The following is a 22,621-nucleotide window of genomic DNA, read 5'->3' as shown; positions in this document are numbered from 1 at the left end:
CAAAGCAGAACTGTAAATTACATAATTAAAAAAAAACGTTTTATTTTGGAGGTGTTGATGGTGGGAAGAGTATCTCTATCTTTGTCATTAAAAATTACACCCGTTTTTTTTATTGATTTAAGTAGACTAAAGTCCACGCTTCATAGTTTTATGACTTCAGTTTTTGATGTGTGTGTATAATTATATTGTAATTTTTGTGTTTTTTGTCCCAGCAGGATAACAGACGCATCAGAAATAACGTGAACAATTAAAAATAGTTTTTTTACCACAAGATTCTTCAGAATTGATTTATTACCAACTCTTTGTGTTCGAATTTCAATTGTTGGTTTTGCCTGAAACTCGATCACCCCCGTCATGGCAACTTCAATGAAGATTATCGTAAAAAGTGATATTGGGATGTCCTTGGGTTATAAAAGTCACTTGTTTAAAGAAGCACGTGGCTTTCGCTCCTGTTCAAATACAAGTCATCAACGAAAGGACACATTGAAGCTCCGGATGTTCGGCAAGCCCATAATAAGTCATTCACGGATTGAAATGGCGTTACACGTATTGAACAGAACTGGCCTACGTTTTGTGCAAGAAGGAAGAAAAGGTTTAGCTTCCATACGAGATAGTATTTCGAGGGATTTGCAGTCGAGTTCGGTTAGGAAGGCGTATTCGTATCGAAGTGAACTCCAATCCTCCAAACGAATTGTTGTGAAACTTGGATCAGCCGTTATCACCAGGAAAGACCAGTCTGGTTTGGCACTTGGAAGACTTGCGTCAATTATTGAACAGGTAATGCATTTTTCACCAGACTTCCTAAGATATTTATATTCGGAAAACTAAGTCTTTAGATGGTACTTTGTGCCCTTTTGTGTCTATATATATAACAAACAGCTTGTATAACTTCTTTATGAAAGAACAGTATTTCATTGTTATGTGTTATTTTATAGCACTATGTTCTATAGGGAACAAATATATAATTTTCATGTAAACAAAGGATTTGAAAAAAATCAAGTGTTATAAAGAATGAACATCTTTATAGATTTGATATTTTCACGAAATCAACTTGGAATTAACATGTTTTTATTTTATCTGAGAACGGCTGGTGTGGGTATTAATACTGTTTACTGAGATACATGTGTATTTCAAGTGGGTTTCTCGTAATCAAGAAAAGTTTTATATTCTACTGCAGAAGTTTCCCTTGTAGGTACGAATATTGCATTGTATCTCTGGCTGCGTTGTCTTCCTCGCTGCATCATGTTGTCTTTACATGGATGTACACATGTGAATAGTGATAACAATATATTCAAATATATGATGATCTTACCAAATTAGATCATCACTAACAATGGTATTGCTTTCAACTTGTAGTTCATAATAATTTTATGGCATATTTGGGATTCAAAACCATAATTCGGAGAGTAGTCTTTTATGAAATAAAATAGTTTCAGACCTAAATTTTATCGCAATGTGATTTGGTTTTGGACATTATTTTACAAAAACAATAGCACCTCCTTAATTAGAAAGCAGTATGTACAACAAGCGTCCTGACAAGTTGGATAATATTTAATTCGAAAAGTTAATAGTGACTTCTATTCAATGTATTTGATTTTAAAAATATGTCGTGTTGTATTTTCTCTCGTCGTTTTATCAAACTATTCTTTGACACTCAGTTTTTTCTTTCTAGAATTGTTGATAGAAACGTTCATAATATTGAGATACAAAGTTTTTTTCTTTGTGTGCTCGAATATTAACTGATTAATAATATTCGTCTTATACAAGTTAAAACAATTTCTAATGAGCTTTCTTAATTTATAATTTGGGATGGGAATGCATGCTAATTGCCACTAGTGTGTTACATCTACTGAAAGTGGCCTTTGAAATCAATGATGTCTTGTAACCTTCCAATGACGTAATGAGCAGCTGAAGGAAGCTGTTCAATACTTAACTGGTGTTTGGTATTTGTGATTTAAAAAGAAACAAACAAAACTAGCAGGTGAAACATGATACCCATCGGACTTCATATATTCGTAAAGTCCAAATGGAGATTTAACTCGCAGCATGTAGAAACATTTGAATATTGGACAACATCAGCACCTGGTAGATGTAACGCCATCTGGCAACAGTCTCATGTTATAGCAAATTTTTGTTCCCGCGATCTCGTTGGTATATTCGTTTGTAAAGACTTATTGCTCATGGATGAAAATAGTTAATTTCATTATTTTGATGTACAAGTACCAAATGTTCTATATCCGTTAGATAGTTCGAGGGTTTAAAGGGAGATAGTCAACAGAATGATTAATTATTACATTTCTATTTTATTCAATACTGTGTATTTGGCTGTTGTTTCATACATAATATTAAAACATGATGTTGTATACGTGTCTATATATACTCTTCAAAACGAGAAACGCAAAAGGGATATTTTTGTTATTTTAAAGAGAAATATATGTAATAAAGTTACAAGCTCAGAGTATGTGATGTTACACGTGTTAAGGCACTGATTGTCAGACCAAAGTGACAATAAAAGTTGTGCACTTTGAAAACGAAGGAAAACATCGGATTTTTTGCCAAAACGCATGCGTGTCCAATAAATTTGTTTGAGAGATCTGCATGTTCTGCAAGTACAACATGTGCAAAATCCCTATAAAAGTGACGGGTTCTCGGTTTCCATAGCTCAGTGTTATGCCACCGACACGCGATACAGTTACGCCAAGACTGACTGAAGCACAACGCAACAACGCCATTGGTAGCTTGGAAGCAGGCGAATCTCGATCAGATGTTGCCAGAGCTGTGAATGTCCACCCAAGCACCATCACAAGGCTATGGAATCGTCACCAACAACATGGATCAACTCGTGACCGTTCACGATCTGGCAGACCTCGTGTGACCACGCCCGCACAAGATCGCTACATCCGGTTATGTCACCTTTGGGATAGGACCACCACTGTGACGTCTACTGCCTCAACCATACCAGGGCTGCGTAGGATTTCCGATCAGACCGTACGCAACCGTCTACGAGATTCTCAGGCCCCATGTGCAACCCATCATGGTGAACGTCAACGACGTTTTTCAACGTGACAACGCCCGTTTTCACACAGCCCGACTCACCACTGTCTTCTTGAGACACCACAACATCAACGTTCTTCCCTGGCCCTCCAGATCACCAGATTTAAACCCCATCGAACATCTTTGGGACGAGTTGGACCGACGTCTGCGACGGCGACAACCTCAACCGCAGACTCTCCTTCAGCTTGCAGCAGCTTTGCAGGCTGAGTGGACAGTCATTCCACAGGAGGTAATTCGTCATCTCATCGCTTTTATGGGCAGGAGATGCCAAGCAGTTAGTGATGCTCACGGGGGGCATACTCGTTATTGACGCTGAGTGACGTTAAACTTCAACTAGTGAGCGTGGACTTCGCCTTTGCAGACTTTGGATGTTCAGCAGTGAATGTGCAAAGTTTCATACATGTCGTGCAAAACTACCCGGAATAAACTTGTTAACAATGTGTCTCATATTTTGCCTTTTGCGTTTCTTTTTTTTGAAGAGTATATAATATGCATGCTGCTATAGAACCTCTAACGCGCTTGTTATACAGGTGTCCCAACTTCAAAATGAAGGCAAAGAAATGCTCATGGTTACAAGTGGATCTGTTGCTTTTGGCAAACAAAAACTGAGAGCTGAGGCACGAATGTCAATGTCAATGAGGAGACTCTTTCTCCGAAGGATCACTTCACTCAGGTATTTTTAAATATCACTTCTTAACTCTGTGATCGGATTTGTGTAGAACGTTTTATCCTTTACTCAAAAACATGCTATCTCTTAGTTTTCAAGTATTAATTATTCAAACAGCTGCAATAGTTTCATTTACCACTTTTAACTTTTACATATTTGTCTTATGGTTCCGTAATATATTAAGTTAGTAGTATGTAAACTATAACGTGAACAAAAAGTCCGCCCATTGGACCTAGTCAGTGTTGAGAAAGGTATTGCTAAACTTTTGACTTAAAATTTTATACCCGCTTCTATATTACAAACAAACATCGCATACATTTAATATTCTTTATCTTGTACAGCTACTTGTAGGTTTCCTAACAATTTAGCAATTCGATTTGAAGTGGCTTTAAACACTCATATTTCTGTCCCTGTGTTTAAAATATTTAAGTTAATGATTTGTTGACTCGCACCCGTCCTCTAAGAAATAAGATCATTGAATTTAAATGTAAATTATTTGAATTTCATATTTTTTAAATGTAAAGGCCCTCATTAAAGATACAATATCTGTAGTAACCCGATTTGTGGATGAATGAAAATGTCTCGACTAGAAAACGTTGTTGTAAATCATGTTTACCAAGATTTTAACTACGCGTGTAACACAGTGTTGTACAGGAAATTATCGTAAGTTTGTGGAAACTTTGAACACAATTCACAAATGAAAATGTCATGTAAACGTTTTTGAAACTTTGTTTCCTAATTGGTTAAAACCGTGCACGAAAAATTGTATTCACTGAGTGAGGGGGAAGAATATTACTAATAACATTTGTTTGTTCGAAGTTAAGCACAAAGCTACACGATTTCTAGCTTTGCAAGTCCGCATACATGTCGCTGAGCCACTAGGAATACAAATAAAGAATAATCGTAATTTTACCTGTTGGCATTAAAAGTATTTAGCAACAACAACATTGTATATGGATCAGTAATTAACCTAAGTCGATATTTACGAGATATTGGAATTTAAAAAAATGGCAAACAGTACGGGTTTCAACTAACGAAACTATGCATTTTAAATTAAATATTTAAGAAATTGAAGCAGTAATTTATTGTTATATTTATTATTGAACCTAATTTTAGTTGTAATCAATGCGAGTAATTTCTGACATGAATTACTCTAGGTGAGAATTGTAATACCGTAAAATAGATGAATTGATGACACAATCTATACTATGTATATTAAATCGAAGTTGGATGTTTAATTTCGGTTTTAATTAAATTTTTCTAACGTTTTTCTTTTCCTCTTGTCTTCATTAGAGCAGAGCTATAATCAGCCATCCAGACGTACGTGCCGCGGCTGCAGTAGGACAAAGTGGGCTTATGGCGTTATATGATGCCATGTTTTCTCAGTATGGAGTGAACATTGCCCAAGTAAGAAAGAAGTGAAATAGCAATCATGTTTGTTCTTGTATTTTAGTAAACATCTTCCGTTCACCATTTGCTTTAAATGCATTTCAAAGCTGAGATCTTGTTTTTATTTCTAGCCTTCTCTGATTTATCAAATTTTTAGAAATAAGACGTGTGTGTATTTTAACTCCAAAACAAGCCGAAACAAAAACGGATTAAACACAAAACGTAACAGCAACTGAAAACAATGCCAGGGTACAAGTTACAATGTGGGATTATAAAATGTACCCTAGGCTTCAGAAGCAACTGCAGAATTAGAACCTACATTTTGGTGGGGATACACCGCCTACCAGGCTTAACCTCCATTCACCAGCTTCACATAAGAAATAAGCAATAGACAAATAAATACTAGGAGAGCTAGATGTAGGTGCTGAAGCCCACAACGTCCCACATCTATATCACCCTTCACTGCCTGCAGACGATTGTGGGAAGGTGACTGCTCTTCCAAGTAAAGAATTAGTTGAAAAGAAAAGGTACTATGATTTAGGGATAAGTAAGATGAAAACTTACTTCTTGACGTTACCATCCCTCCCCCCAATACAGTAGAAAGGCACTAACTGATAGCACAGCAAACGAACTATACCAGCATGAAGCGTCCCATCTAGCTGTCCAAACTGGTATAGCTTGAACACTAACATCAAGAGATAAATTTCATCTTACTTCACCCCCAACTTGTAGTGCCTTTTTTTTTTTTCAATTAATTCTCTACCTGGGAGAGTAGTCACCTTTCCAGAACCGTCTGCAGGCAGTGAAGGGTGATTATAGATGTTGAACATTATAGGCTTGAGCACCCACATCTCGTTCTCCTAATTTCTAATTTGTGTGTGCTGCTATTGTTTTTCTTATATGAAACTGGCGAATTGAGTTTAATATTGATAGACGTTGTACCCACATCGCTATACGAGACTTACTTCTGCAGTCACCTCCACAACTGATGGTACATTTAATAATCCCGCATGTAACTTGTACCCCCTGGCATAAGCATTGCTTTCAGTTGATGCTACGTTTTGTGTTTTTAATTTGTTTTTGTTTCGGCTTGTTTTGGAGTTAAAATAAATTATACAATTAATCAGAGGTTTGGATTTACTATTTTTAACGCAGTCCTCCATTATGATTTTAGTTATTTTACTATTCGATTTCACTAAAATGTAATTATTTTCACTAAAATCGAGTATATATGATCCATGTTACATTATTGTTTTGTAGTTGCATTGTGCTGGAATCTGACTTTTTGAAATTTAATAAAGTTTGTTTTATCTAGGTTTTGGTTACAGAACCCGATTTTTACAATCCGGAGAGTCGCTTCAACCTGAAGAGCACTGTGTTGGAGCTGTTAGGCCTCAACATCATTCCAATCATCAACACTAATGACACTGTTGTTCCACCTGACATCAATAAGGATTTGTCTAGAGTTGCTCGTGAGTTAAGCCTAAAACCTGGAGAAAGGGTAGGAACAGAGTACATAGTTGTTGAAATTAAATCGGCTAAGCAACTTTTTATTAAACTATAATTCTTAAGTTTTTACCCCATAAATTAAATTTAACCTAAAGTTGCTCTTCGTTTTCAACTAATATTTTTGTGTTCACCAACAAATTTAGTACAAATGTTAGGTTAATAGGTACTTTTTTTTCAAGTGATGGTCTTTTTATATATATAAAAAAAAAAAAAATATTTGTTTTTCCCTCTAGGTTATCACTGTCAAAGACAATGACAGTCTCGCTGCTCACTTGGCAGTTGAATCGGGTGCTGATGTCTTGATTCTCATGTCAAATGTTGATGGAATCTTTAATCTTCCACCAGGTGAAGATGGAGCGCGCCTACTTCACACGTACTGCCCGAAAGCTATAGGTGATATTGTATATGGCGAAAAGTCAGGAGTAGGCTTAGGCGGGATGGAATCGAAGGCAAGCACAGAACATTGTGGTGTCTTCTTAGGCTGAAGATAAATTAATCTGTAATAGATCTTCTGTTTTATATATTAGTCTTTCACTATACTTGATGAAACACTTCACTTAATTCAATACAAAAAATAATTGAATTTGCTTTGTTAAAAAAACAAAAAACGCCAAGTGAATATGAAATTCTATAAAGATGCGAGATACTTTTACTTTAATATCTTTACAAAATTTGGACTTTCAAAAATACTTGGGTGTGATTTGATTTAAGTCATGTTAATAAGATAAATGCTAAAATTAGGAATTTGGTTGGACGAGGTAGACACAGCAGACAGCTTAATGTAGCTTTGTTACATGAACCCACACCCACATTGTACCAAATTGCAGTTTTGGTATTTTCAAATGCAAACTGTGTTTTTTGTTTATTTTAACATTTGTAATTACATTTAAATTTGTATAAATAGTATTTTATAACTATTTGAAAAATAGAAATATTTTTAAGAGTTACGGTTTCCATAACAACTGCCCCTCCAAGGGCACAATGATACACTGCTGGCCAAAATCTTAAGGCCAATGAACATGAAGATAAAATATGCGTTTTGCGTTGTTAGACTCAACCACTTATTTGAGTAGAGCTTCGAAAGATGAAAATAAGAAAAGTAAAAGTAAAAATAAAAAACTTTAGTATTTAATAGGGAAAATGTGAACACTGAAATTAGCCTAAATACTAGCTGGTCAAAAGATTAAGACCACACCGAAACGAAGAGTTAATTGGTAAACACGTTACGAAATTTAGTCATTTGTGTTCAAGTATTAGCGTTGTCAACATCTCTCACGTAATCTCCTGTGTTACATTGGGTAAAAATATGGCAAAGGCCAAAAAGTTGACAGAGTATGAACGTGGCAAAAGCAAAGTTTCTCTCAATGTGCCATAGCTGGTGAGATTGGGCGTAGTAAGACTGCTGTTGCAAATTTCTTAAAAGACCATGAGGGATGTAGAACGATAATTTCAAGTAGTTGTCCCAAGAAAAATTCCCCGGCGTTGAGCAGGAGGATCGACGGGTTGTCCGGCAAGACACCAGCCGATCGTCGAACCAGATTAAGGCCTTTACGAACGCAGAATGCAGCTCAAAAACAATAAGACAGCATCTACGAGAGAAAGGCTTTAAAAACCGTAAACGTCTGCAAAGGACATGCCTCCTTCCACACCACGAAACAGCTTAGTTAAATTTTGTTGAGAAGCACCAGACATGGGACGTATAAAAGTGGAAGAAAATTTTGTTGTCTGATGAGAAAAAAAATTAATCTGGATGGTCCAGATGGCTTCCAACGTCACTGGCACGATAAAGATATCCCACCTGAAACATTTTCTATACAACACAGTGGAGGAGGTCCCATCATGAACTGGGATGCTTTTTCCTTTCATGGAACAATGGAGCTTCAGGTTGTACAGGAGCGTCAAACAGCGACTGATTACATTGGCATGTTGGAGAGAGCATCCGTAATGACTGAAGGCCCTCGCTTGTGTGGAAATGACTGTATCTTTCAGCAGGACAACTCTGCAATCCACAAACCCCATTGAAAATATTTGGGAGTGGGTGGCAAGGGAAGTCTGTATAAATGGACGTCAATTCCAAACGGTGCATGATCTTCCTGAAGCCATCTTTACCACTTGGAATAATATCCCAGTTAGTCTTCTGCAAACGCTTATATCGACCATGCCAAAGCAAACGTTTGAAGTTATTCGCAATAGCGGCCGTGCAACTCAATACTGAGACCTCTTGTTGGGCATTTCCTACCTTGTTTAGGACTTCTTTTTGGTATGGTCTTAAACTTTTGACCAGCTAGTATTTAGGCTAATTTCATAGTGTTCACATTTTCCCTATTAAATGGTAAAAACGTTTTATTATTTTTATTTTTCCTTTTCTTATTTTCTTTTTTCGAAGCTCTACTCAATCAAGCGGTTGAGTCTAACAACGCAAAATGCATATTTTGTCTTTATGTTCATTGGCCTTAAGATTTTGGCCAGCAGTGTATGTCTGTGTACTTTCAACACTAGAAATCGGGTTTCTATATTGTAGTGAGCATGACAAATGTAGTCCATTTTGTAGCTTATTCAAATCTATAATTGTTGGATTGTTCCAAATGCAGAAATGGCAATGATATAATCCTAGTTTTGGAAATAAATGTATCTAAATTTCTTACTGAAATTCAAAATTCAATTATACAAATTTACTACCGAATAAAACGTTCCTCTCTGTGATATATGTGATTTGAAATCCTAAATTTGTTTGTCGCATTTTGATGCAACTCGTAGGATGTGGGTGGCAATGTAGCTATCAGAAAACCTTATCACCTAGTATTTAATAAAGACGAATAATTGTTATAAATTTATTTAATGATGATATTTAGGTTCTGTTTTGTCTCTGATATGATCAATGCCATGTGGCATGCATTACTATTATGTTGAACAATAATTCTTTCTTTCATGTATAGGTGAGAGCTGCTAGTTGGGCTCTAGAGAGAGGTGTGTCTGTGATCATATGTAATGGAATGCAAGAAAATGCCATTTCTAAGATCATCCAAGGTAAACGGATAGGAACCTTTTTCACAGATCACAAGAGTAGTTCTGTCCCAGTAGAAATGATGGCAGTAAATGGTAAGTTGCTAGATAGACTTTCGACTAAATAGCCCAAAACTTACGCTCTTTACTTTGCAATAGTTCAATGTTTTGTTTCTGTAAGATAGTCAAGGTTGAACAGTACTCTAAATGTGGCCTAATCAGTGATGCATACAATGAAGTTTTTACTTTCAACTGGTACTTGGTACTTTTGTAGATGCAACTTAAAATCCAATTTGCTCTGTCATTAGGAACAGCACGTTTCTTGGATGGCTCAAGAGACTGACCAATCATTACACCAAGATTGTTTCCTCCTATTGTCAAGGCTATTCTTTATCAACCTAACTCATAGTTCAAATTGTAAAATCCTAAATACATTTCTTTGCATTTTTAGTATAATTAAAACATATCTGCAAATTTAAATATTATCAGAAAACTATAATAATTTATCAACAATTCCATCATTTGTGTCACTGATATAAATCAGAGAGCAAATGTTCCATTATTGAATCCGGACCAATCAAGTTCAACTAAACTCCCACTTATAACAACTCTACCTTTTTTATCCAACAAGCTCACGTACTCAATACGTCTACAGAGAATTTTTAATGAGTTTTTTTTTTGTCACCAGATCAAATATTTCTGAAGATCCAAAAGCATCAAATCTACACTTACCCTCACCTACATAACCTCTTCAAAAATTAATAACTCTAATTTTCTCCTAATCCCTTCACTCAATAAAATAATTAAACTTTGTTAGATAACTTTGCAAGACCTCTTTATCAGGATTTCAAACATATTTCTTGCCACTGACATTAGACTAATACACCTATAATTGCAAGGACAATTTCTGCTTCCTTCTTTTGAACAGAGAAGGAACAACAGCCAACCTTTAGTATTTTGATACATTTCCACTGTTCTATGACATTTGAAAAATAATAGCAAGTGTTCCTTGCATCCAATCTTTAACTTCTTTTTGAAATCCTTAAGTAAACATCATCTTGCTTAAAAACTTTATCTTTCTTTAAACTTGCTAGTTTGTTTTTGACAAGCTCTGTATTAATTGTCATCAAAATGGTATTTTAAATATCTCCTCAACAGGGCATCAGAGCTTTATAATACTATACAAATATTTTATTTTAGAATATCTATGTACTAACCGAGTCAAGTTCTGGGAATATTGGTAAATATGATAACTTATTTTTTTGTTATTAAATAACTTCAAAATCCAAAACAGTGATGTTAAACAAATTCAATGAGATGACATAGCTTTAATAGGTGTATCTGTTCTTAGAAAATCTATCCATATTAGGTAAAGAAATTAGTGGGTTTTTTTTACTTAATTTTTATTCGTCAATACCAGATTATCTGCATATTAACAGGATACAACTTAAAACAAAACCTGCACCTTAACCCTTGTGGAATTAATTTATCCCTCTTGATATTCTATTGCACGAGAGATCGTGGAAGATAATGTTTTAATTATTTAATATAAATTATTCAGATTAATAAACTTGCTGACCTTGCAGCACGAAAAGGTGGTCGTAAGTTGCAGTCTTTGACACAAGACCAGAGAGCAGACGTCATTGAAAGAATAGCCGACTTACTACAGACAAAGAAAGAAGAAATATTTCAAGCAAACAGCCGAGATTTAAAGCAAGCAGAGATGGACGGTAAGAAATGGCTGGAGAGAACCTTCTTAACTCTCTTCTTAAGACGCTAGTTTCCAAATAAGTACAAATTTACTGAATATAAGAGCGCATCAATAGGAGTCAAAATAGGTTCCTTAATATAATAAAGTAATAACAAAGCACGACCGAGTTTTATGATTTATTTATATTTTCATAATGCTTATGCAGCTGTAATACAATGGACAATTAACTATAAACGTTTTTTTAACTGCTCTGATTGTAAACATGATGAACTCTAATAATTTGGTGTTGCTTGTCTGGTGGTCTAGGAACCCCATCAGATAGAGGTTTATAATCTTTTGAAACAAGATGTTCGGTTATAATAAAATCGTACTCTAAGTGTATACCAATTATTGGTTAAACAAGAAAGGTAAAGTTTTAGATGTGATATGGATTTGAACCTGGTCCCTAGTTCCTTCCTCACTCTCGTAAAGCACTAATGGATGATTAGTAAGCTGTTTAACCTTTTCTATTTCCCAGGACTTGATCCTCCTCTGCTTGCCAGACTAGCACTGACCACTGCAAAACTGAACAGTTTGTCTGATGGCTTACGACAAATTGCTCATACATCAAAAGGAATCCTTGGTAGAGTTCTTAAAAGAACTCTCATTGCAAACGGAATGGAACTAAAACAGATCTCTGTTCCTATTGGTGTGTTGTTGGTGATTTTTGAGTCAAGGCCAGATTGTTTGCCTCAGGTAAAGCCACTAAAACGTTTTCAAACTAGTGAAAAGTCTTAACATTAATATAAGAAAAAATGTCAAAACCACTGTAAAACTTTAATGTCTTCTATGCATGCATTTATTTCTGTGGCACTTGGTAAGTTTTCTACTTTTTAGAGAGTGAAATGTAAGATAAGTACGCTCAGTAAGTTTGTGTTTTGTCCGTTAGTACTATACTTTTTTCTAATTACTTTTTTCCTCTGTTCTTGTTGGCTGCTCAGGCAGTGTTTTATCTTTGTTTTTAAAATAGTATTATTTCATTTATATCACTATTTACCTAAACTCAAGATTTCAAGGTGAAATGTTTGGTCTATATTTTATGTATGAAATGTTCTTACCTTATAAGAAAATACGTCATTTTTTTTTCTCTCATTAGATTTCCATAAATCAAGATATTTTATCCAAAACTGTATTATAATATTTTATAAGCAGAGTTATTTTAACAAATTGCTTCTGTTTTTCTTAAATTATAAAATAGAAGTAAAACCAGAACAGTTTTTTAACATGTTTTATATCTTAATAAATCCGTTACATAAAATATACTTGGTCGTCACTAGGTAGCAGCACTAGCCATATGTACTGGCAACGGACTTTTGCTGAAAGGCGGTAGAGAAGCAGCAGAAAGCAACAAATGTTTAACCGAAATTATTAAAGAGGCTCTATCGCCGTATGGTGCAACGGACGCTGTTGCCCTTGTGAGTTAAACTATTTGTTTTGTAGTAAATCTGTAAAGTTTTGTAATTTGTTTATGTGGAGTTAACCTAACACAAACCAACTCTTTCAAATTTGGCGTTACGTTCGGCGCATGCGTTGAAGAAAGGTTGAAGACAAAGTTCTAAACCAATATCATTTGTCGTTGTTTTTAGCTCTGTTGGATTTGGAGAGAAATTTTGGGCTCTCTGAGTCTTTTGAGGTCTGTAGTTTTTATTGCGATTCGTATCAGAAGTAACTCGGCTCTGAAGACGTTTTGTTATTTTGTGGAAAATGAAGTCTAACAATGAATAGTACGGCAATTGTAAGCTGCTTTTAATGACCGTTTCGAAATTGCACACATTCTATAGTCAGTAAATCTCTGAAAATAATAATAAACTAAAGGGTCTTCAGCATAACTAATGCAAATAGCCCATTGTGCACCTTTGCTCAAAATTCAAACAAACCAAAAACAATGCATCTCAATACGGCTGGTATGGGTATTAAAATAAAGTACAGAACAAATAAACAAAACACTTCATCGACAAATTTCCTCTAAAAACCGTTGGAAAAAATTATACACGCACACCTAGATCAACAACAGAATCAACAACAAACAAACTATAATAAATCCCAAGATACACAAAAAACACTTTTACATTGCTGCATACCAGGTATTCCCGAGATCAGCGAAAAATAACCAACATTTAGAAAAAAAACTTTAACAAAATGCAACATTCCGGTAAACACCAAATTTATTCAAAAACAAGGTACAAAACTAAAGTCCATACTATGTAAAAACTACACTGACAAACGCAACACCAACATTATTTACAAAACACAATGCAACAATTGCCACGACTTCTATATTGGAGAAATAAGCAGAAAAATGGAAACTAGATTCAAAGAACATAAAAAAAAAACACCTTCACACGTTTTTGAACACTTCAATACAAATAAACACAACATAATCATACAAAACACACAGATACTACTAAGTAGGGAAACAAATGCAAAATGAAAGAAACCCTACTTTTACAAGAACTCAAACCAAAATAAAACCAATATAAATGAACATCTTTATACCTATACTAACTAACAACTTCTAACTGCAACGCCTTCTACAATCCCGTCCACGTTTATACTCTCGTCCTTAAGACGTATGCCCGGCAACAATCAGTTGCAAACTTTTTCTTTGTTAACCTGAAGATGACCTAAGAAAGTCAAAACGTTATTCTCTACTTTAATACCCACACCAGCTGTCTTGAGACTCATTTTGACTTCAAACAAGTTTCTCGTCATCACGAGATCAAAAACAACCCCAGCGACTAACGTTTGCTATCAGTTTCTTTTTCTTTTCTTTTTTTTCGCACGTGAAGTTTCTCAATTTCCAGACGCGGACCAAAGCATTATGGTAAGGCTTACATGAGTTTTGTTTTATTAATATTCCTTCAGTTTTAGTTTTTTAAGAACTAAAACCTTTTTAATTTCACTTTGCTTTTAAAGATCGTATAAAAAAAAATATGCATGTGGTAGATGTAAAGCTACTTTTACAAAATGCACCCCATGGAATACGTGGGAGTTTCTAATAAAAGTGGATTTTAACTTCAAACTCCACCTAACTCTCCTATATATTCCTACTCCAGTTCTAACTTCTGGTTGTAATGATAAAAAAGGAGTTGATAAACGAACGTCTACCCATTGTTAATGAAAACCTTGACTCTCAATAGAAATTTAGACTCGTTCTCCTTTTGCTTTATTCAAATAGCTCTGTCTTCTTCTTTCTTTTAATTGAATATCTTAACATTTTTCTAACACTATTAATTGTATTTTTAATATTGGTTATTCTAAAAATTATTCAGTTTGTCATTTTCGTGGACTTGCTGAAGACGAAATATGTGTAATTTCAAAAACTTCATTAAATATGTTTGCAGCTGTTGCCATAGTGTCCTGAACGAGTAGTCAATTGTGCAGATTTTTTTTCTTTCTAACATTATTCCAATGTGGTGGAGTCTTCCTCTGTAAGTTTATTATTAATCACAAAAGATTACTAAAAACTGTTTTTTTTTCTTTGTTTTGCTTCTCTAAATAGCTCCTTAAGAAGTTTAGACTTTAAAACCTGTATTAGTTGTCTTTATTTTCGAAGAAACTTTATGCAAAGAAGGCTTCAGAATAGATGCCTACATTTCGTTCCTTTTTCATTTAAAAGGCAGTTGCAGTCATATAATTCTTAAACCTAATATCTATATTTTTTGTAGATCTTTTTGAACTTGTAGCTCATGATGTTAGGCAGATGATGGCTGAAGGTTCGTCCTTAGTTTTATATGTATAATGCTCTATTTTATCAACTAGTTATTGCCTTATCCTTAATGAGTTGGAAATGTTATTGCATATTTTCAGCTTTGAGTTTCTTTCATTTTTTCTTTTAGGATGTTTTTAATAATCTCGCGTTAAAATGGGAACAGTTGCATATAGTATAGGTATATTAATATAATGGCTAGTTTCCTGTAAACTTCTGTAGAAAGATGGTGTTTCTGGTGATACATTAGGAAATCGAGAAATAGCAGCTGTTGGTCTATGCTTCTAGGAAGAGTATATTGTTTTAATTGTAAGAGTGAGGGACAGGGCAAAATATTTCTGTTAGTTAGCTGTTTCTGGAGTTTGTGATTAGATTTGGAGAATAAAGATATCACTGATTCTTAGTAATTCATTCTAATACCTCTGGTCACTTTCTAGAAATGTTCCTTTAGTTTTGGAAGTAGCGTAGCGAGAGAGGTATATTTTATTTTTCGTCTATAGCGTGTCTGTAAGTACTCTCAGCGGGGGCGCTTTGCTAACGTAGAAATTTGCCACAACTGTCTGAAGCTAAACTCTTAAGAGTAGACTTGTATTTACGTATAATTATGTACACAAGTCTTCAGGAACATTATTACTATAAATGCTTTTTACTTTTTAAGCGATAGATTAAAAGAAAGACATCTAGTCAGTAACATTGTTTACGACCTCTTGGTCCCCCGCTGGTACAACAGTAAGTCTTCGGATTTACTACGCTAAAATCAGGGGTTCGATTTCCCACGGTGGAATCAGCAGATAGCTTAATGTGGTTTTGTTATAAGGAAACATACACGGCGTCTTGGGCTACTCGTCACCAGCGAGCAGTGAGATTAATCATCACGACAAGCTTGAAAGTGGGATTATGTTCGGCAACGGGTTTCGATTCCGCAGATTATCAATCGAGTGTCTGAATCGGCAGCCTGTGTCAGGTTCTGTAATGGCATCCGATAGAAACTAGGAAAAATCTTCCATGTGTAACGTAAACCATGGAAAATATTTTTAAAATAAAGCTTAGTATAGTCAAAATTACTCGTGAAATAACTGTTAAAACCCTGATGACTCTTTGGTGGACTCTGACACGAAACCGATATATTTTAGAAATGTTTTATTTATTTATGTTTCTCGATTTGTCAGGTCAACACAAGAGAAGATGTCGCCGAGCTCTTACAATTAGAAGAATACGTAGATTTAATTATTCCACGTGGCTCGACTCAACTAATCCATTCCATTCAACAAGAAAGCCGTCGTATTCCAGTGTTAGGACATGCTGAGGGCGTGTGCCATGTTTACGTGGACAAGCAGGCAGACTTTAGTAAAGCTGTTAGTATTAGTAAGTATCGTAAATTTGTTAGGTTTAAGTAGGAGGAAGAAAATTATAATTATTTATAGTATTTGAACTTCACGAAATAAGATTATCTAAGGGGTTTGTGATGAATTCGAAGAAAAATAACTCAATTTTAAGATGTATAATACAATTAGCGTCCAAATGAGGATATAAAATTTAAAAGAAATAAGAAAATTAGCTAAATTGCTTCTTATTTAATAGGTGCTTCTTTGGTGTGTGCTTTCATTCATTTACGTTATTGAGGTTTTGCTTCGTTTTGGAATTTCGCGCAAAGCTACATGAGAGCTATCTGCGCTAGCCGTCCCTCATTTAGCATGCTGAGTCTTGTATAACTGAGAGCAGAAACTTTGAATACAAATGCAACATAGTTGGAGGTTCTATAATCCAACTCGTGAATGTTAAATTCAGTTATTTAGCAGTCTGGCCTGAATTGATTTCTGGTGTGTGTGTAATAATATAACAACAAACGAGGAGCTTTGTAAAAGGTGCACGTGGTTCGTATTTTGAATGTTTTTCGTCACAAAAATATTCAAATCTATACCCATTCCTTGGTCACTTCATACGGCTGTATCTAACTAATGTATTACTGTAAATAAACAGTGGTTGAATCTATAATATTTATTTCTTTAATATACTAGACAAGGCAGCTACAGCTGATTTTTTTTTTTTTTCAATTAACCTCTCCACTTGTTGAGAAATATAGAATGAAACTTAATTTTTTTTAACTTTTTAAGAACGTAACCTAGTACTGTATCATATCCCACAGATTACGTACCTTGTGTTCAATACTCGCTTTATAAACTTTGAATTTAGCATCAACGAAGTGCAAATGTAAACAGAAACGTTTTTGTAAGACTTTCCAACTTATCAAACATGACAGAATAGTTGAGTTCTTTACAATATTAAATCCTTTAAAGTGCGGACCTTTGGTGTGATAAAACACACTTAAATTAATGGGGGGAGAGGGGGAAGGAATACTGCTTGGATCGATGCTTCCAGCGTTATTTGCTGACACTATCTAAATAGGCTTATCGAACAGATGCGAATAATACTTTGTTTTTCTGTTTATTACAATGTGGACTGGCATGGCCAGGTGGTTAAGGTACTCGACTCGTAATCTGAGGGTCGCGGGTTCGAATTCCCGCACGCCAAATATGCTCGCCCTTTCAACTGTGAGGACGTTATATTATAATGTGATGCTCAATCCCACTATTTGTCGTTAAAAGAGTAACATGCGAGTTGGAGGTAAGAAATGATGACTAGTTGCCTTTCCTTTAGTCTTACGCTGCTAAATTAGGGACGGCAAGAGCAGATAGTTCTTGTGTAGCTTTGCGCGAAATTCAATAAACAAACAAACATTGTAACATTTTGAAATTCTGTTAATCAACATTTAAAATTTATTTTACGTTCAATACTATTTAACTCAGTAGTATTTTTAAAGCATATTCCTCTCAGTTGGCTTAGAAATCAATGACGTTTCTTTAGCATTTAGCGACGTCTGTTAGGCTAACAATTACAGAGATACTTTTTTCTTTTCGTCTCACTAATCATACTCCTCCGCAATTGGTACTGACGATATCTCTGCAGACTCGCACTGCCAGAAATCGGGTTTCGATATCCGTGTTGGGTAGAACTCGTAGCCCATTGTGTAGCGCTTTGCTTAATTTCAAACAAACACTGATCAGATATTGATGGTGGTTGAACTTTTCATGTACATTATATTTGATTTGTCTTTCAGTTCGGGACTCAAAGTGTGATTATCCAGCCGCGTGCAATGCTATGGAAACGCTACTCATCCACAAGGACCTAATAAACCAAAACTTCTTTGAAGACGTTTGTCACATGTTAAAAACGGAAGGAGTAAGTTGAAGTAATTTTTTTATAATGTTGTAGAAGTGGTACTTACTTTCGTTGAAAACGTTTAAGAATTTGTTTTCAATTTGACGAATAACTTAACTCTTAATATCAGCTATATCACGTCTTTCCTCCAACTTGTGGTGTAGATATGTTAAAGTCTAGTAGACAAAGTACAGACCATCTTATATGTTAAGTTTCTTGCATTATACGATACCGCAGAGCAGACTTGACTGACGTGACTATAATGAAGTAATTGTGGCGTGTACAAATATACTAGTACGATAACTAGCTACTTGTTAACATGCTTACTGTCAGGCGGTTCAGCACTAACTGTCTCTGTTTAGGTAAAGATAAACTCTGGTCCGCGGCTTTCCAAGCTTTTAACTTTTGGACCTTCTACGGCGAAGTCAATGAAAACTGAATATGGAAGTCTGGAGTGTGCAGTGGAGGTAGTCGACAATGTAGAGGATGCAATAGAACATATAAATACCTATGGTAGTGGACATACTGACGTCATTATTACCGATAATGGTGAGTAAATTGAAGATTTTTGTTTTTTCCTCTTATTTTAGCCATCTCCTTAACCATTAAATGAAACAAGGGATGTTCGTGTGTCTTAAAATGGGAAGTTTATTGGGTTGTACAACAATCTTGGATATACTGATGAAGTAGTATGCAGACACACAAAGAATGACCTTATTAAAAGGTTCTATTTTTGCTGTTTGTCTAAATTATGTCTGAAAATCTATTAATTATATTTTCTTTTTATGTACCTAGTTACTGGTTATGTTATAAACTTTGTTATCAAACAACCATCTTGCACGCGAGTTGCTCGCCTCTTAGTTACCATTAACCACACTTAATCTGCCTTCCTGTTTGGAGTTTTAAACTGCTGTCTGACCAATTTCTTATCGATTATTATCTGCGCACAAGCTACCCGTGTATATCATACTTATTCGCTACTAAAGCTACATTTCAATCACTTATCTCCACTAACAGCCTAGTTTAAACTGGGAAATTCATGTTCTTCTATATTAACTTGCAAAATATAGAAATAAATGACTACTGTTGAAAATAATTATATTAATAGTGTTACAAAATGTCGATATATGATTTCTTGTTTCAAGGATAAAAACGTCTTTCGTGGGTTATCAAATGAACTTTTTTCCTTCTATTAAAATAGAGGAAGCTGCACAGCTTTTCATCCACCAGGTGGATAGTGCATGCACTTTTAAAAATTGCAGCACACGCTTCTCAGATGGATACCGTTTCGGCTTAGGTAAGTAATGAATGAAACATCAATTTTGCAAAGCCTAAAACATGTTTTAGGCTTAAAGTAATAATTTCTTTTGTTTTCCTTTATAAATGCTTTGAGATTTATTTATTAAATGATTTTTTTTTTAAATGCCCTAGTACTACATATTTAACCAAGTAAGTTTTATTTTAACTTCTAGAATACCACTATTTAAGGTACATTGTGCAAACAGACTACACTGCTGAATATATATTTTTAGATTATTTCCTCCGAGTTAATTAAACGTGATATAAGTTAAATAATGGTAAATCTGAAACTGTATAAACTTTATCAGTGTAGTAATAACAATAATTATTTGACGTCTGTTAGAAACTGTCATGAAAAGTAAGCCAATTAAAATAAATGAAAACCCAAACGTTTATAAATGAATAAAACCTGTATAACAACATCAACAAAAGTACATACTGCCATAAACCAGTACACCAGAACAAAACATTTTATATCTATTCTGATCAAGAATTATACTGACCCAGTATGGCCAGCTTTTTTCTGAAATTTAGTCCCAGTCGAAATACAAAATATATAACATTCATAATTGTAAAAATAAAATAAAATTATTTTCATACAAATCGTAGCGCCCCTAGTAGGTCGGCAATAAGTTTGGGTTTGTAACTCTTAAAACAACTTTCTGTATTTGTGGTGGTTAAAACAAGAAGTTGCAAACAAATTGTAATCAGTAAATAGTAAACGAAATAAAGGGAAAATGAAATACTTTGTTTAAGGACTTTTCATACTCAGTCATAGCTTACAGCAATGTTGTCTTAAGTTCATTAGCATAAATAAAGTACTTAAGTCAGTCAGGATTGCAAGTGACAGGGATTCAAACCATTAAATGTAAAAAAACGAGGTATGTCGTAGGATAATCAAAAAGCTTAATTCTGGATTTTTAAAATTAAGCCGTCGCTAATCATCGAAAGGTTTGATATGTCGTCATAAACTTCACCTAAGTGCTCCTGAATATGTTCCAGAAGTTAAAGGTTCGGTTTTGCTCGTTCTAGGAGCAGAAGTAGGGATTAGCACCGCGAGAATCCATGCTAGGGGACCAGTTGGCGTCGAGGGACTTTTAACAACAAAGTGGATACTGGAAGGTAGTGGAAACACTGTTCGTGACTTTGCCGAGGGCGGCTTCATGAAGTATCTTCACGAGACCTTGCCTTTAGAAACACTTGATAATCTAGAAATAGTTCAAAGTGTAAGACATAATTCTGTAGAGTCCAATGTCGCTGATCGACCCTTGGACTCAAACTGACTAAGAAGTCGCTGGATGTATGTCATTAATCGACTTACGAAGCTTTTATCTTTCAACCAACACTGAGTAACGCAGTATATATCGCCTTTCACTAATGTTGCTTCCAATGTTAACTCTTAAAGCAAATGTGTACATTTGGATAAATCTGACAAACCTATTATTTAACGTTTTTTTTTTTTTTTTTTAAGTATAATGGCGTTTCCTTGCAGTTTTTAAGTGTAAATCAGTTTACGTTTTAATGTATATTTTGTGTTCTTGGAGCTCATTGTCGATTATACTAATGAAGTGTAATACAACTAGATGAATGGAAAAATGTGAAACTAGGCTTATTTATTTGTACTTTATGAAAATAAACATTAAAAATCAACATTAATTAAAGATTTGTAGTTGTGTGTGTTTTTTAAAACTAACTTTCTATATATTATAAGAATGGTGAGGAGGGGAGAAATCAACTTTTATTCCAATAAACTCGTGCTTATTGGCAGTTGAATTTACAGGTTTGTTTTCCTTCAGTTACAATAAAAAAAAATTTTTTATTTCAACTGATACCGTTCGAATCTGAATACCTTCAAAATAGATGGCGCTAACTTCGTATGATTGGTTAGTCTCAAGTTCGTTGTTTGGTTTTTGCTGTTGCGGGTGTGATCGTAATAAATGTATTAGTAGAAAAATGTATAATAATTTAAATTATAGAATAAAACACATTTGTAATTTAAACAACTTGTGAATAATAGGAATGCATCATAACCTCTAAATAAATCCAATGATACAGTTTTGGAATGAATTATTTTTTTATCATTAATTGTTTTACAAGGTTTCGGCCATTCTGGTACATTTCTATCGTGTGAATACTTCGTAATCATTTTTGTTCTAATTTAGAAAACGTATAGGTACGTATTTTGATTTAAACTAGGTTTAATGTAGTTCACGAATGGTTAATATTTTTAAAAAATTTTTCTCTATTAATGTTCTCATTGCATAGTATTTTGAAGTAGCAAATTTAATTTGGATGTTGGCTTGTTTTGATGTGTTCGTAAATGTATGATGGGAGATTGATGTATTATTTGATCTTAATATTTATGTTCCGTCCCGTTTCGTCTATAAGTGCTATCGTATCGATACAATATCAATCATATTGATTCTTTTAAATGTTGAAGTGCCAGAATAAATCTTCCTCAGGTTATTGCTCGGTTTTAAATAAAGGTAACTTTTAATGTTTATTTTGTGTCTGTTTGATATTTTTGGCTACACAGCCACGATATGGTGAGACACTTCTTAGGTGCCTGAGTTTGTTCGATTTGTTTCTTTCCTGCAGCTTAGTGTTTTGTTTTTTTTCTTTTTCTGTTTATTGAGTTACTGTTTTTATATTTCACTAAGATTTTAGTGACAGCGCATCTAGTGATGTGATATTTGTTAATAAATGTCGGATATTCGTATTGTGAATTACTGCTATTACATACGTTAAACGCTGTGTTATATATAACTTGTCATTTTTTTGTTGAAATAAATGGTCGAGCCCCTCTTTATATAATGGTATCTTTACTAGATTTATGGAAGATTTTCATGTTCAAACTGAAGTTGTTTTACAGTTATGTAACAAACCCTGGTTTTCACCCAATTCTTCATGAGCGAATATGATGTTAGAATGAACGTCACTTACAAATGACTGTTGTTGTTACCTTTAAATTTACAAAATACATCTAAGACGTGTATACCCAGTATGTAGGAGAGTGTAGAGG

General features: G+C 34.5%; 1 protein-coding gene across 1 annotated transcript; it reads left to right on the top strand.

Moving 5' to 3' along the window:
* Positions 1–221: 221 nt before the first annotated feature.
* Positions 222–21,260, top strand: LOC143257513 (delta-1-pyrroline-5-carboxylate synthase-like). The gene is given in 15 exon segments (XM_076516285.1): positions 222–777; positions 3,585–3,690; positions 3,693–3,727; positions 5,015–5,128; positions 6,426–6,611; positions 6,853–7,068; positions 9,556–9,718; positions 11,209–11,352; positions 11,851–12,068; positions 12,650–12,787; positions 16,251–16,446; positions 18,200–18,321; positions 18,663–18,849; positions 19,502–19,597; positions 20,632–21,260. Coding segments are annotated over 15 exon segments (2,595 nt in total). The 5' UTR covers positions 222–354; the 3' UTR covers positions 20,883–21,260.
* The last annotated feature ends 1,361 nt before the right edge of the window (positions 21,261–22,621 follow it).

The sequence above is a fragment of the Tachypleus tridentatus genome, chromosome 7 (genome assembly GCF_004210375.1).
Source record: "Tachypleus tridentatus isolate NWPU-2018 chromosome 7, ASM421037v1, whole genome shotgun sequence".
NCBI classification, from domain to species: domain Eukaryota; kingdom Metazoa; phylum Arthropoda; class Merostomata; order Xiphosura; family Limulidae; genus Tachypleus; species Tachypleus tridentatus.
Note: the sequence above shows the minus strand (reverse complement) of the source record. Positions and strands in the feature narration are given on the sequence as shown.